General features: G+C 49.0%; 1 protein-coding gene across 1 annotated transcript in view; it reads right to left on the bottom strand.

Annotated features, from left to right (window-relative positions):
* LOC126530367 (sodium-dependent phosphate transport protein 2B-like) overlaps nt 1-15,884 on the bottom strand; it is a 33,156-nt gene extending 17,272 nt beyond the window's left edge. Inside the window, exons 1-4 of the mRNA XM_072288074.1 lie at nt 15,699-15,884; nt 14,568-14,683; nt 11,791-11,893; nt 1,702-1,844 (exon numbers count right to left, since the gene is read on the bottom strand). Of these exons, the coding sequence (XP_072144175.1) occupies nt 1,702-1,844; nt 11,791-11,893; nt 14,568-14,683; nt 15,699-15,858 (522 nt within the window). The 5' untranslated portion in view covers nt 15,859-15,884. The remainder of the gene's footprint in view (nt 1-1,701; nt 1,845-11,790; nt 11,894-14,567; nt 14,684-15,698) is intronic.
* Nucleotides 15,885-16,150: the final 266 nt, after the last annotated feature.

Genomic DNA, 16,150 nt, shown 5'->3' with positions numbered 1-16,150 from the left:
AATTTAGATGGTGACTGGGTAGGTGTGTTGTTATTAGACACTGTAGGCCGACCTACGATTTCTGCTGCAAATATTTCTTCTACGGGAACCTTGTGCATTTGCGGAAGAAGATAAAAGCGGCCTGCTTCTTTGTTCTTGGGCATCATAAAGCGATTTAACATTGTGTGATTAGTTTCCTGGACAGGAGCTCCGCTATAGTGCTTTGCACAGTATTGATGTAGTCTGAATTTGGGTTAGAGTCGAGTTTTCTGTAATGGGTATGGTTGCTCAGTTGTTTGGAGTCCTCACTCTTGTACTTTTCTATAGGCCAGATTACGATACTGCCGCCTTTGTCTGCTGGTTTTATTACAATGCCATTCCTTTTCGCGAATTCTTTGAGGATTTGGTGCTGCGCGGCGGACAAATTTTTATGTTTCTGGCAATGCCGCGCTGACTCTATAATTTCCTTTGAGATTAGCTTTATGTATAAATCCAGGTCTGGGCACTATTCGGCTTCCGGTGTCCACGTGCTAGGTGGTCTAGGAGAGCCTCTATCCTGTTTTCCCACGTCCGGCCTATCGAAAAAGAACTCCTTGATGCGCATGCGTCTTGAACACTCTATTATATCTTTGTGGAGTTCGTATTCGTTTACTGCGTTGTTCGTGGGGCAAAAAGTTAGACCACCATTCAGGAGATCATCTTCACTGGGGCTTAGACTCTGGGACACGTCTACTACGTTGTTACAGTGCTCTGGATGCTCGCTTGTAGCCCTATCCCACCGATAGGGCTACAAGCGAGCTACAAGCTATATGCCGTAGTTTATTAGTTTTCTTGGGTGGATCTGCAGCTCTAATACCTTTGTGCTGGTATTTATCTATTAGGCTTTTCTCGCTAGTTTCGACGAATTGTTCAAGTTCTCTGTTTTCCGGTTGAGATAAATTTACGCTGTCGAGCTGATTAGCAATTATCGTAAGTTCTTCCTGCAGTGTTCTTCGAGAATATCAAAGAGAGCGATGCATTTTTTACGACAGCATTCAACTTCAATAGTAGCCTGGAGTGTAAAGTGCCGAGGGCACATCTAACCTTAATTCTGTGACCTCTTAAGGTTTTCCTCTCCTTAATGCAGCTAGCGTAAGTTTTCAGGTGAAATCTGTAATTTGTTTGTTTGGCGGCGAGTTTGCGGAATTGGAGGAAAGGGCGAGATTTGTTGTCGCGTGTGCTATCCGTAGTGCGTGGTAGTCGTTTCTGTTTGGCTTGGGCAGACCTCCAGGGTACCGAAACATGACTACGGGACACACCGTGAGGAGGTGCTTCAGAATACTTTTGACCACCTTAACCTCCGCATTCAGAAATGCAACTTAACTTGAAGCTCATGCTTGACTTGGTATAAATCACGCATGGTGCGAACGCGCCGAAGACGCTCATTGCGTTTCTTTTGGTGCGTTGACGACAGGCGTCGTTTAAACCAAGTCAACCATAGGCTTCAAATTAAGATGCATTTCTCAATACGGGGGTAAGTCAAAGCGCTCTCAATGGCCGGCACAAGAGCGTTTTTTCGCATCCCGCTCGCCATAGGAATTTGGTGGCCGTGACCGAGGTCCAACTCGCGACCTCTTACTCCCGCTTTAGGTCGCCCTCTATACGGGACATGGCTATAGCCACCAAGCTGTGCTAGTCACCCCACCGTAGAGTGAGTGGAGTGCACGCAATGGGCATCCTCACCTTGACAACGTGGGTCTGCGTGAGTCCCGTGAGCACCTTGACCATGACAAAGAAACAAAGCAGGATGGTCAGCACAGAAAGAGCGAAGCAACACGCTCCCGTCACCGCGTCGCTCATGTTCAGCCAGTTGAACAGCGCCGTGCCTGCGCGGTCAGTCATAATCAGTGGTGTTTTTTTTTTGTTGTTGTTGTTAGCTCGTCACGGCCCACTAAGACGCGTCACTGTGGCTTATACTTGAATGAAGGGCGAGAAATGGTCACCACGCACAAACAAGGAGGAGAGCATGAAGCTTTAGTCATGCCATCTAGCTTTCTGTTCTTTACTTTTGAAAGCACGTTTCTGCATACTGTATGCACTCTCGTGTAATCGACGCCGAAGATTATTTTAATCTCTAGTTAAGTCACCTTTCAAAGGCTATTGCGTTCGCACATGTTCTTAAGTTGCCTACTTCTGCAAAATTACACCACATTGGTTTCCGCAGGAGGCACTGGTCTACACAATACATTATTCAACATGTGTGTCTCCGCTTGCGTCTGCTGGACTTACTTTGCTACCTGTGTATTGGTTGGATTGCAGCGGGACTCCGAGCCCTTGTCAATTTCCTATGACAGCTTTCTTTGGCCCAGCGAGTTCCTCTAGTGTATTGACGGCTAAATGAGATGAATTAAATTTTAATTTGAGATGGGTGAATACCAACTTTCCCGAATGCGAATCGAATGCTAAGTACTGATCATCGAATCGAATGCTCAAACGCAGGCGCATATATTTAGAGCTTGAATTAGTATTTGGGTATATTTAGGTAACATGCCTGCAGTGAGTAGGGCATAAAATATAGCCAAGCGCCAAGGACGATGGAAAAGTTTTAAACACAAGATCCCAGAATGTCATTAAAAAGCTGCACGAATAGCTTCTCAAGATATTTAAAGCATCGTTACAAACAAGTTTTCCAGTAATAAATGGCTGCTGTATGACGATAGCTTTTGAAAAGCGCAAAAAAAATGGTTAAATTTTAAATTAAGAGGTTTACGTACCAAAACCGCGATCTCATTATGAGGTACGCCGTATAGTGGGGGACTCCGGATTGATTTTAACCAGCTGAAACTCTTTAAAGTGCACCTAAACCTAAATACACGGGTGTTTGCATTTTGCCCCCATGGAAATGCGGCCGCCGTGTCCAGGATTTTATCCCGCGACCTAAATAAATCGTTGCATTACTAGACTTTCAAAAACGCTGACAGAGTACAAGCAAAAATCACAGTTGTCATGTAGGCTTTCACCGTGAAGCAGGAAACAGAGCTTGCATTACCCATTTTGTTTCTGGGTTACTTCGAAAACATTTGTCGTTTGCTTCCGAGAATTTGCGGCACCCTGTTTAGTAGATGGAGAACAATAGCAACACTTTAACAGTTGATTGTTGCAAAATATTTGGTTAGCTTCGAGCATTCAAAAATACCCAATAGTTGCTTTTCAAATAAGAATAGTTAGTGTGTAATATTCAATCCGTATTCCAACATTCGAATATTTGTCCACATCTAATGTTCTACACCTACAATCGCTCGAACTCGCCGCGGTGGCTTAGCGGTTATGCTGTTGCGTTGCTGAACGCGAGTTCGCGGGATCGAATGCCGGCCGCGGCGGCGGCCGCATTTCGATGCAGGCGAAATGAAAAAACGCCCATGTCCCGTGCATTGGCAGCAAGTTAAAGATTCCCTGGTGGTTGAAATTTATGCGCAGACCTCCCACTACGACGTGCCTCATAATCAAATCGTGGTTTTGGCACGTAAAACAGCAGACTTCATTCGTAATCGCTTGATCAAGTCACGCCGTTTTAATGTTCCACGACACCATGCGCACCGAACTTAAGTGCATGAGTTATTTCAGTTAAGCGAGCGTTGCGAAAGTATATTGAAGCACCGCAACGGGAAGAAGACAAGAAAAAAATCTAACTGATGATCAGTTGGTTGACTTGACGGAAATGCGTTAGCATTAATCATTCGCAAGCGTTTCTCCTGAAGGTATGCCGGCATGCGATCACGCCGAAGCGCGACGTCACGCGCCACCGGCAATTGTATTGGCTCCTTAGGTGTGACGTCTCACCATTCTTTCAGTCACAAACACACGCCCCATTTTACCTCCTTCCCGTATCCACTAGTAACAACACATACATTTTCTTAATTCTTTCTTCTTCTCCCAACGCCACAAGGTAACTGACGGACGCCACCAAGTTTTTGTTGGCATGAGCGGTGTAATGCTGACGCATTAAAAACAAGATAACGACAAAAGGTCTTGTTTTAGAGCCCAGCTCGTAATAGCCCGTTCCTGCGGCGAGCGTCGGCGTAACGGAGCGAACGAGCACAACAGTGAAAGACGAAGGAGCGAACGCGGAGCGGAAGATGAAAGACGCGAGCCGCGAACGGCGGAGAGGCGGAGACCAATGAGAGCGGCCCCTTCAGTGATGTGCGCACGGGAAACTGGTTCCATGCGGACCCGGCCGACCGCTCGTTTCGTACTGTCGTCTACTCGCGTCAACTCTCGCTCACGCTTCTTTGGTTTGATTTATTCCGTCTCGTTCGCGCTTGTTTCGAATGGCTTGATTTGCGACTGTTCTTTAATCTGATGGTACGCGCGATGCGATTTGTGTAGTACATTCTGGAAGCCAAGCTGCACCAGCGATTGGACTGGAACCATCGACCAATGATGTTTAATAGCCGATGCGCTTGACCTCTGCTACTTGTTTATCCAATTGTTTGCCTCAATATATAGCGAAATGAAAACACGTATGTACCTTGGCTCAAATTTCGCATTAGGGAGTAGCGTAATCGTCGGTGATTTTCTTCATGTCCTTTTCCAGTCGATCTGGTTCAATATACTTTCCAGTTGAACCAATTGGCCATAATCAAGTTTCTACAAGCCTTGTGATGCCGTGACATTGTAGCGGCATCTTGAACGCTTTCGCACTGGCGACTCGCTTGTGATGATGTATATTGGTTCCCCAATTAGAATAAAAGCTACATGGAAGCCACTAAGAAGCGAGACATGATTAGTTATTTTCATGTTTTGTTTCAGGACAACGAAGAGCTAAAACGTGCGTTTTTCTGCCCATTTGTGCATGCAAGTAAGCGATGGTGAAAAGGTGCTTAGTTTTCCCCGAGTATTTAAGCCTATACTATAACGGAAATGCTCCTCGGTTCAATGCAATGTCATGAGCTGGGAAAGCTATTGCATCTGTTTCTATGACCTGTGCTGCTGGTTTGTTAAGTAATGGAGCACTGAGAGAGAGCAAACATTTTTATTTTTAAAAAGAAGTAAGAGTGTGGGAAGTGCCCCTAGTTCGGGGTCCCTAGAACGATCTCAGCAACAGCACGGGTCCGTTGAACTAGAGCCCGGCAGACCTCGGAAGGCCCGTCGCCGTGGGCATCTTCCCACAGCTCTTGGGTGCGGATGGTGTGCAGGATAACTGGCAGGGGAGGGAATAATTTTGCGGCGCAGTCCAGCGTGACATGGAACGCCGCGGGGGAGTTGCCACAGCCCGGGCAAGGGTCTGCATAGCGGCCAGGGTAACATTTATGTAGATAGAGGACGTTGGGAAATGTGTTTGTTTGGAGTTGGCGGAGTGCCACATCTGGTGTGTAGTATCTTAATATGTCTCCGTATGTGAATGGAGGGCCCACCTGATCTGCACTCCCATTTTTGCCATGCCAGACAGCTCGGAGGGGAATTTCTCGAGCGACCGCGTGTGCGCGGTCATTACCCGACAGTGAGGCACAGCCAGGTGTTCGGAGCAAGTGAATGCGTTGTGGGGCAGATGTGTCTGTGTTTGGTGACTGGTGTAGGATCTGGAGAGCCGCCTTGGTGAAACCGCATCCCGTCCAAAACGCTCGGCATGCTTGCTGGGAATCGGTTAGCATAACGCCTCCCCAGGAATGTGGAGAGCGTGTCGCACAACAGCTACTCCAAGGAGTTCTCCGTGTGTATGTGTAGGACCCCGCAAGGAAGCGGCCATAAAAAATGTTTCAACGCCATCCAATACTACCGCGGAATACCCGTTGAGGCACCGAGCGGCATCCGTGTAAGGGGTATTTGTCTCAGGGACATCACCGAGAACGCGCATCAGGTATCGTACACGGGCGCGTCGTCGTCCCGCATCATGTTCAGGATGCATGTTTCGTTGTAGTGGGTGCTAAGGCTGTACAGACCCAAGTCGGAGCAGTGATGGCGATGTCGTCATGGTCATTATGGAGAATCGAATATCCCCATACCGAGAGCAGGTGCCGCCTAGTGAGTGTGAGCAAAAGATGTTGTCTTTGACAGGACCACCGAGCTTCCAACAACTCGCTGAGTGTCGTATGCGTCCCTAGGGCTAGTAGACGTTTCCTGGCGGTGTAGCGTGGGAGGCCGTGGGCAAGCTTGGTTGCCTTTCGCAGCATCGCGTCGACCCGTACTTTCTGCGACTGGGTAAGTCTGTAGAAGGGAAGGTAGTAAGTAATGCGACTGATCACGCAGGCCTCCACAATGTGCAGTAGGTCCCGTTCTCGTAGACCTGAGCGCCTGTTGGAGGCCTGCCGAATCATGGCCAGAGTATGTTCGGTCTGTCGGGACAGTGTAGTTCGTCTTCCCGTTCGCTTGAACGTGTAGTCCAAGAATGCGAGCACGGTCCACCTGGGGTACAGGAACGCCATCCGCGTACACCGTGATCTTGGGTGGAGAGGTGATGCTACGCGCGCGTGTGAGAACAATCTCGGACTTTTGTGGAGCATAGGACAAGCTGTCCTGTCGTACGTAAGCGGTAACGATGTCGACGGCCTGCTGCAGTCTATCCTGAATGGCCCCGTCTGACCTTCGCGTCGTCCATATCGTGATGCCGTCTTCGTAAATCGCATGTGCAACATCGGGGTGGTCGAGCTGCTCAAGTAGTCTTGCGAGGGCGATATTAAATAGAGTGGGGGACAGAACTGACCCCTGTGGGGTACCGCGACCTGTGAGACGAATTGTGTCCGACCGATGTCCGGTGTCCCAATGGTGGCTGTTCTGTCGAGCAGAAAGGAACGACGACATGCCTGTGGGCGCGTACCCCGATGCCCATCATCACGAAATAGGTGTGTTCGATGATGTAGATCTGTATCACTGAGGTTTTGAAAGGTGGAAAATCTGATATGATCTTCCCCTGGGGCCATGTTTCCACGGAGATCTAGAAGTACCACGCGAACCTCATCGATTGTGATGTCCGCCTTGAGTTTCTCGGTAGTTTCTTCTGCATACGGGTATTCGGGATACTGTGGTTGTGGGCCGGTAGTGATAAACGTATTTCTAGCTCTTTAAGAAGAGCAGACGGATCATCTCGGTACTTCTGTATTAAGCTGTGTAGGCGATGAAATGTTTGTGTCTTTGTAGTGCATGGATCCATGAGCGCGCGAACTATCGACCATGTTTTCGCGATTCCCAGGGTGCCAGAGAAACCTCGAAGAAACCTCGCTAGTTGTTCTGCGCGAGAGCCTGAGCATATTCTTGTGCCTCCTGCGAAATTTGGTCGATACGCCGGCGAAGTTTGCGATTCAGGCGTTGGCGTTTCCAGCGCCGCGTGAGCCCTCTACGTTCCTCCCACAGATGCAGTAGGTGCCCGTACACGTTCGGGGTTGCTGTTGTGGTAACCAGTGTGAGCGTACACGCGTCTAGGTCCGCAGAAAAGGACTCGAGCTTGCTCGTGTCCTACTCCGTCAGGAGGTGTCTGTCGACGCTCCCTGAGTCACGTCCAATCCGTGATCCGCACCTTGCACTCAGGACAATGTGCAGTGGTAGGGTAGTGGCCACGATGTAATGGTCGTTGCCTAGATGTTCATCGGGAGGACCATGTGCAATCACTGGTCCTGTATTTTTGGAAAAAGTAAGGTCAGGGAATGTGTCACGTGTAACGCTGTTACCTAAATATGTGGGGTGCCCTGGGTCCGTATGTAAGGTGTATCTCAAGTTTTATAGGTCATCCCAGAGCCAAATTCCTTTGGTTTCAGATTTGCGGTACTCCCAAACTATACGTGGAGCGTTGAAGTCACCGCATACGAGAAGGGTGCGCCCAAGGAGTCTAAATTCTATTAGAAGGCGATGAAATGGGGGGGGCGGGGGGGACTGTGTGCATGAGCGCGGAGAACTGTACTCATTGAGTATGTAGAGACTGCGACTTTTCTTGCCCTGTGTAATGAGTTCGAGAATTTAGTGTGGGATGTCAATGTAGTATGGGAGTGGCACGTCAAGTTTTTTGATACTAGGGCCCCCACGAGTGGAGAGGTACCCATAAAAGTGGTGAAGCCGGATGGAGAAGGGCAGCAGTTTGGTTCTTGTAGGAGGATAATACCAGGAGGGTGCGTGGACATAGCATCGTACTGTGGCAGGGATGCCCTTTTTTGACGGTATCATGTGCAGTTCAACTGCCAGACCACGATCTGCTGCTGGCTAAGCGCCGCCATCATCTTCGTGAGAGGAAGTGGCCTGGCGTGAGTATGGGTCCGATCTTCTTGCACTTATATATGGTGGATGGGGCCGCGCGGACTGGGAAGACGGCAAGGAGGTGCCTATAGAATCCGAACGGGTGACTAATTCGGCGAAAAGGGCGTGTGTCCGCTCGTCTGATGCGTGTGTAACGGTAATGATTTTCTGCCGTAGCGCTTGAGATTCCTGCCGCGAGCTCTCTATAGCTGCCTGTATTCTGGCGTTCGTGCGCTCTATTGCAGCGTCCAGCTGTGCCTTCATTTGCGCGGAACGCGCCTCCATGTCACGGCCTAGCCGCGCGATTTCGGGGAAAGGATCGTTGTGGGTGTTCAGTGTGGGAGTAGAGCGGGACGTGTTGTGGGGTGAAGATTGGCAGGGGGGAGGGGGAGGGGGAGAGCTGTGCGGGATCCACCGGGCAACTTACCTACTGAGTGCCGCCATGGCAATAATGTTCTCTGTGGCCCGTGGCTGCTGCCGGTCTGGGGTAGCTGCTGAGGTTGGGGGATGCCTGTGATGCCGGGGCAACCTGACGCTTCACGTAGTTGCGGGCGGAGGACGACTAGGAGCGGGATCGGGAACGGGACTTGGATTTTGCCCGTGCCTTAGGGCGGGATCTGGACCACGTTTTCGAACGAGACCACTCAGCTTTTTAAATGATGCTCCAGAAGCAGGGGTTGTCGCTGACGAAGGAGCCGCGCTGGCGGAGACCGTCAGTTGCCGCTGTTCATCTTCGATGGCTTTTTTGACCCAGGCACGGTTGAAGGGTTGTCGCTGGCGTGGCGGGCGCTTCGCATCAGTTGTAGGATGATCCCCTCCACAGTATTTACACCGGCGTGAGCATGGGTGTGATGGGACAGGGTTATCGATGCCGCACTGCTCGCAAATGACGACGTCCGGTGTGTGGCAGTGGTCGGCTCGGTGTCCTAATTCGAGGCACGTCTTGCAGACCTGCTGGCATGGACGGTGTGGGTAGCAGTGGAGCTCTGCCTCAAGAAATCGGACGAATCGTGGTACACGTAGGCCCTCGAATGAGACTAGAGCAGTACTCGACTGAGCCATCATTCTAGCCTGTAGTATCTGGATACCGGATGCTTGCATCTTCTCTACCAGCATATGTGAGGCGGTGCATGGTTCCAGTCCCAGAACGACACTCTTGCACGAATCATCTGGGGCTGCTAGATATGAGGACACCGGGTAGGTACGTTGGCTGATTTACAGTTCTTGGATCTTCAGCAGGGCGTCGGCGACGTGTGATGATGGGGTGCTTATTACGGCCAGGTTTTGTTCTGGTCGGGTCCTTAGGATGTTTCTCCGGTGATTTGGGCAAAGCGCCGTGGCCAACGTTGGTCTGGGCCATCCATCTAATCTGAGGCCCCCGGGGGGCTGGAGGATAACTTTTTCATCGCGGAGGGGAAGAGGAGGCAGGCGCTTTGGCCCGCTCTGCTTGGGCTCGTTGGAAGGGTGTTCAGACGCATTCTGCGGGAGCGACGCTGTTTCGTGGGCAGCGTCATTGCGTGCTCGTCGCTGGTTGCGGACCACCTTCCAGCAGGCACCGTTGTACGCTGCGTCCTCTGGCGTGTCCATGTCGATAGCGAAAGGTGTATACTCCTCGTCTATGTCCTTCCCAGGTTGTGAGTCCTTCGTATGTCCTGCTACGGGAACGCTGACAGCGGCGTGGTCGCTCGATGCCCGATAGTTGCTGGCTTGTCGGTTGTTGGGATCGTCTCTACGGCGTCGCTTAGCATTGTCGGTGCCATTTCCTCGTTAGCGTTCTCCGAAACGGTACATAAAAGCGGTAATGACGCTACACGCTGCATTGCTACAGGGTCATGGCTGTTAATGTCATCAGTAAGAACGCGAGGTGGAGCGCTGCTTGCCGTGAGTAGCATGCATCGACGGTGCCGTACCCAGGTCGGGCAGACGGCGGTTCCATTAGGCTTAATCGGGCGTTCGCGCGTCGAAGTCTTTAAAGCTCGTGAGTTGACGGAACATGGACTCACAGTGACTCCAGTGTTAGAGGGTAGCACCAGTCTACTAGGTGAGTCGCGTGGTGTGAATGGATCGGGCCCAGAAATACGATACGAAACAGGAGCCCACGCGAAAACACGTCCGCACACCGTGGCCTCCCAGTGGAAACTCTAGGAGCACTGAGAACTGCGCCTATCTAAGCTTGTTCGGCATATAATGCGTCTCGAGGTATGAGGTAGCACGTTTTTCTCGCGCTCTAGTACTAACGTTCTGTTAAGCTCCTAAGCCACACCGCACAAGTCAATGTGACGCCATGAACATAAACTAATGATATGTTCGTCATGTCACGCTGCACACTATTTCGTTCGTGGCGGGAAGTGCTACGAAGACTAATAAGGCTTCTCCCGGGCTCGCATTAAAAAAGAAAGAAAGGATCACAAATGAAAGAAAGATATGCTACATGCACATAGACGTAACATTGGGTCTCAGACCTTCTTTTCGCAAATTATGGTGTAGTTATTACATGGACGGCATCGCAGTTAATTCCGAACCTATCAATTAGTGAACGCGTAGACTGACATGTATCTGCGGCCTGCGGCCACAGCGTGGGCGCGAGGGGTGCCCTCGCACCCGCGATCAAGGCATACCACCATAGCATACTGCAAGCGCAATGGTGTGCAAGTAATTTGCGACTTGACATACTCTTGTGTTCACTGTAATGTATAAAGTAGTTGTTCCATAGGAAGTGTCGCAGATCAAAAAACTCCACTCCAAAACGCACGTAGTACGATTTCTGCGACTGTACTAGTTGCGTGGCTTCCGCTGCATTGTCTTCCAACGATATTCCGTTGGTCGTTTTCGAGTACGTGAAATACATTCGGCTGGATCTTTCAGAGCGCTGTGCTCCCAGCTGAGAGCGCGACTGAGATCTGCGTGGAGCTTCGTTCACGCGGCTCCGGCAGCTTTCGTTGGCGTGACGTTGCTGGCATGCCTCGGTGCCTCCGCGCCTCGGCGCCTGCTGCGCGCCTTCTTTGTTTAGAACAAATCACGCGCTGACGTGCTCCTCTCTTCCAGCCTCGGACTGCTCTGGTCAGCAGCTGCACGTTCGGCTTAAACACGCTTTTCCTAGCTGCGATGAAGAACGGGCTCCGTATTGTTGCGATCCAAGTCAGTGCACGGTAGCTACATCTCTACACCCCCTCCCCCTTCCCCACATGCAGTTACTGTCGCCCTCCAAATTCTTATGCAATGAGATGCGCAGAACGACCGGGCACACAACTTCGGGATATCCTCTGCCCTTTCTACAGCACTATAGCGGAGCAAAAAAACAGCCTCGGACCACGTTAAGAAGAACATGGGAAAAGGAAACGGCTCCCGTCCCGAAATCAAGCGCCGACGAATGTAGTGCTTCGGTGGCAAACTAAAGGTTTTTGCGATTTTGCCTTTTCAAGAAAAAGTATACAGGGAGGGAGTTTATATATACCAAGTCCAAGAATAAACTCTGACTACACGAGCACGCCGGGTTAGATGATTAAAAGCACCGTTACGTCAACGCGCGTCGAGATTTCTAAGGCATCAGCCATTGATATTCCAGAGTTATGCATCCTTTTAATCTTCAATGTCTCCAAACAGGCAACTCACATTTGGCGACACATTCAGTGCCGTTTTTCAGGCAGCATTGCTTCAGGACGGTGCCATTGCTGTCCCTGCCCAAGGCGATCTCTTTTATGACGTGGCTGTCGAGCTACAGAAAGAAAAGAAGAAAACAAGCGAGCGACTGCTAAAACAAAATTACACCGGTAGAAATCCTGCTTCAGTTTAGAGCACATTTATTCCATGTAACATAAGCACTAGCAGAGCGCAGTGATTATATATACACATCAAAATTAGCAACGTTCACATGCCTTAGAAGCAACCTATGACAAATTTGGACTTTTACTGCGAGCAGCAGTTATGAGTTGGACATTGGTCCGATGGTGTCCACCACGCTTGGCCACGAAAATGGTACGACGTCAAAAGCAAAATATCCGAGCATGTGGAAGTGGGACCAATCAACGATCATCAAGTGCTAGGTCGAGTATTCTAACCACTGCATCACGACTCCTTACTCGAGCAAATTGGTGATACTCGCATTTTTAAAATCACGTCATTGAGTGCTCAGAACGAACAAAATATAGAACATATACTTTTATTTTTGTGCGTATCCTTGGTGAAAGAAACCGTGCTTCACCCAAGACTCTTGCTCGACTACAGCGGAGTGCATGGGAGAAAATGTGGGCTTGAAAGTTCTAAAACACCAGATAAAGAAGGCAGAAAGTTTTAGATGGCCATTGGAATGCACGCTGTGGTTTCTATGAGCCTAAAGCGGTTTTCCAGGTCGCACTAGTGTTCTCAGTTTTCCGATTGCACTGGTAATTTTTAATAGAGATCATGTGGGAGTCTCAAACATGTGGGCAGCCGGATTACTGTTCAAGGTCGTTAAGTTAGCCACTGGAGTCCTGGCGTTTTCATCGTTCCTTGGAGAATGTAGTTTCCATTTGTCATAATGGAAATTCGGAAATATAAGACGCCTGTGTTACGAGTACCTACGAAACGATTTCTTCATATCGCTGGGAACCGTCTGTTGTATTCCTTAACCACAGTTCAGTGCTGAATCGTTCGCGATCGCATATTGCACGAAATGAGATTCGGTGGTTCCTTTCTTTCTCTTCGGGTTCTGTATTTTTCATAATTTTCAATTTTGCCCTAGTTCTCTTGTTTCTAAGTTAACATCTAAGCATCTAACTTTTTCGCATCAGAGTCTTCCAGTTTAACTCATCGTATCTACACTATAACGGACATCATTATAAATTTTGCCCTCGGAGATTCAGTAGACTCTGCACGTTCAAAAACACGTTGAGGCGCACTATTTCCCTTTTGCCATATTTTTGCACACAACACCGCCTGCCGTGATGCCGAACGAAAAAAACGGTGTCGCACTGAAAGAATAACGACAACCCGTCGCGGTAGGTTAGTTGCTATGACGTTGCGCTGCCGAGACCGAGGTCGCGGGTTCGATCCTCACCGCGGCTACTGGATTTATGGAGGCGAAATAAAAAAAAACACTCGTTTGCTTATATTTAGTTGGGCTTAACATAATCCGACACTCGACATTAATTAAGATCACAATCACATCGCGAATTTACATTTAGTTGGGCGTAACATAATCCCAGACACTCGACATTAGTTAAGATCGCAATCACATCGCGGATTTGGCAAGTGACATTTCTAATTAGTTCTTTCTTAGTTCTTAGAATTATTTCTTTCGACCGTGCCATTTCTTTCTACGCATAGACTGCGAGGTACCAGGACTGCGAGTACTGCCCGACCAGCCAGAAACAGTACCTCCGTGACTTCAACTTTGATATTGTCTGGTGATTCGTCAAAATAAAAGTACGTGGCGTTTCAGTCCAGCACTTAAAGGTGTCTGCGTTGCGCGTCCGCAAATGACTGCCAAGCACGAAATGACCTGGACGTACGGTTTTCGTATAAAGCGGTTGTTGTCATGCACATCTACTCCTTCCCCTATCCTCATCATCGACTATGGTTATTATACTTTCGCTCCTCCATGCCTCCTTCGCCCTGCAAAGAAGCATGCCAGAGTACGTGCTCATGCCAACCTCTCTGACTATCCACGAAATAAAATCCCTCAACACTGAATATTTGGATGGAAACTAAATATTTTTGGTATATGAATTATTTTCGCACACTAATAGTACCTTTCAATTTGGACCTTAGCTAAATATTCATCAAATAGAATAAGGACGTAACCTGTCCACATAACTTCTCAATAGCTGCCTCTGATGCTTTAGTTCAAATTAATTCTCGGAGAGGACGGAGGACGGTCCTCCTCCCGCGAGCATCCCTACATTAAAATCATTTTTAATATTTCAAATTAAATTAGAAACAAAAATTAACAAAACATATAATATTTACTTTTATTTTTGTGCGTATCCTTGGCGAAAGAAACCGTGCTTCACCCAAGACTCTCGCTCAGCTATAGCGAAGTGCATGGGAGAAAATGTGGGCTTGAAAGTTCTAACGACACCAGATAAAGAAGGCAGAAAGTTTTAGACGGCCATTGGAATGCACGCTGTGGTTTCTATGAGTTTAAAGCGGTTTTCCAGGTCGCGCTGGTGTTCTCAGTTTTCAAATGGCACTGGTAATTTTTAATAGAGGTCATGTGAGAGTCGCAAACTTATCGGGTAGCCGGATTACTGTTCAAGGTCGTTTAGTTAGCCGCTGGAGTCCTGGCATTTTCATCGTTCCTTGGAGAATGCAGTTTTCATTTGTCATAATGGCAATTCGGAAATATCGCCTACAGTTACTTTACGGGCTTGAAGAGAAAACTGTCGAAGTTCACCGAAATGCTTTTTCACCTGAACAATAAGTTTGGCGAAGGGCTTGGTCAGGGCGTTCAGGTAGTTTGACGTCTCCAGTCGCTGGCCCCGGTCGACGACGTGCACGAACGAGTCGGCGAGTTTCTCGAGCATGTCTGCGCAGTCACGTGGGCCGAGAGGAATGTGATTGGGGATGCCTCGGCTAGCCCCCGGCCTGGCCCATTAAACCGAAACGTTTTATGCTATACGGAAAAATGAATAAATAACCAGAGATGGATGCGCTAAACAACATAGCACAGTTTATTTTGCCCCCTTAGACCAATTGAAATACTGGGAGCAAAAAAAAAAAAAAATAAGCAAGAGGAGCCGCATAGGTTAAACGCCAACGAAAACGTGAATTGTACCCCATACCCATGCTCATGGAACTGCTTCGACGACCATCTCTGCGCGAGCACAATAACAATGTCGCAATCTTTTAAAAAGGGAGTCTAGGCATTTACTGTCGCTACCGTGCAGACGCCTACACGTTACAGAAAAAAAATTTATTTGTGTCAAAACTGCTTTGTTTGCCTCCGAGAAGCGTTATTGCCGTGGACCAATGCAATTAACCACTCCGCGAAACTTCAAAGTGTAAACCCCCAGCACCGGTACATTAATGTGACGTCAAGGAATTCAAAGTGTTTCCCCGAACTGTTTGGCCGCACTAAACACTACCGAAACTTGTTCCATCTTGTTCCGCAGTTCCATGTTTGGCGCCATCAGACTACAATTAAATCCATGTTTAACGATTATAGGTTAAATAGGCTCGAGCAGGCGCCCCGACGTGCTGGTGCGGGTGCTTCAAGGCAGCGTCACATTTGTCTTTGGTTCTCGCTTGTTTGCCGGCTTACCTATACCCCATCGTCTCATGACAAAAGTGAATTTTATGGTATTCTAGGAGGATAATTTACTAATACCGCTCAACTTATTTTTTTCCATACAGTATCCCCTACCGCCGTTTCCTCTCAAATCTACACTGTCGTCTGCCAGTCTCTTAGTTGCACCAACCATTTTTTTCGCGCGATCACTCGCATATTTCTCTACACACTCTCGGTTCGGGAAGGTGATCTCTGGCATGCGTGGAAGCACGTGTCGAACTAATGGAGAGAGAGAGAGAGAGAGAACACTCACGGAATGCCACTTCTATGGGCAGCAGGACGAGCACGGAGAGCCAGTTGAAGATGTCGTGCACGGTGGCGGCGGCGAATCCCCGGCGGAACTCGTCGCGACGCTTGACGTGCATCAGCGAGATCATGGTATTGGTCACCGAGGTGCCCACGTTGGCGCCCATTATGATGGGCACCGCATTACGCACCGACAGCACTGCGAAAGGACACCGGGACGCGAACCCCGTTAACGGCCATGTATTCGCACCGTAAAAGAACACTGCGCAATTGGCTTGTGCTCTTGGCATCTAAAGGGCATCTAAAGGGCTGGCATCTACACTAACGTGCTATTTTTTTACTTGATTTTTATTTGCGGGTTGTATTACTGTCTGCTCTGCACCTTCCAAACTCAAGAAAGCGCGGTAGCAGCTCTAGCAGCTGGCACGCCTTTACGCCTATGGTGTTGCTGTGTTACAA

This window comes from Dermacentor andersoni, chromosome 5 (assembly GCF_023375885.2).
Source record: "Dermacentor andersoni chromosome 5, qqDerAnde1_hic_scaffold, whole genome shotgun sequence".
Lineage (NCBI taxonomy): Eukaryota > Metazoa > Arthropoda > Arachnida > Ixodida > Ixodidae > Dermacentor > Dermacentor andersoni.
This window is presented reverse-complemented; position numbering and strand designations above follow the sequence as displayed.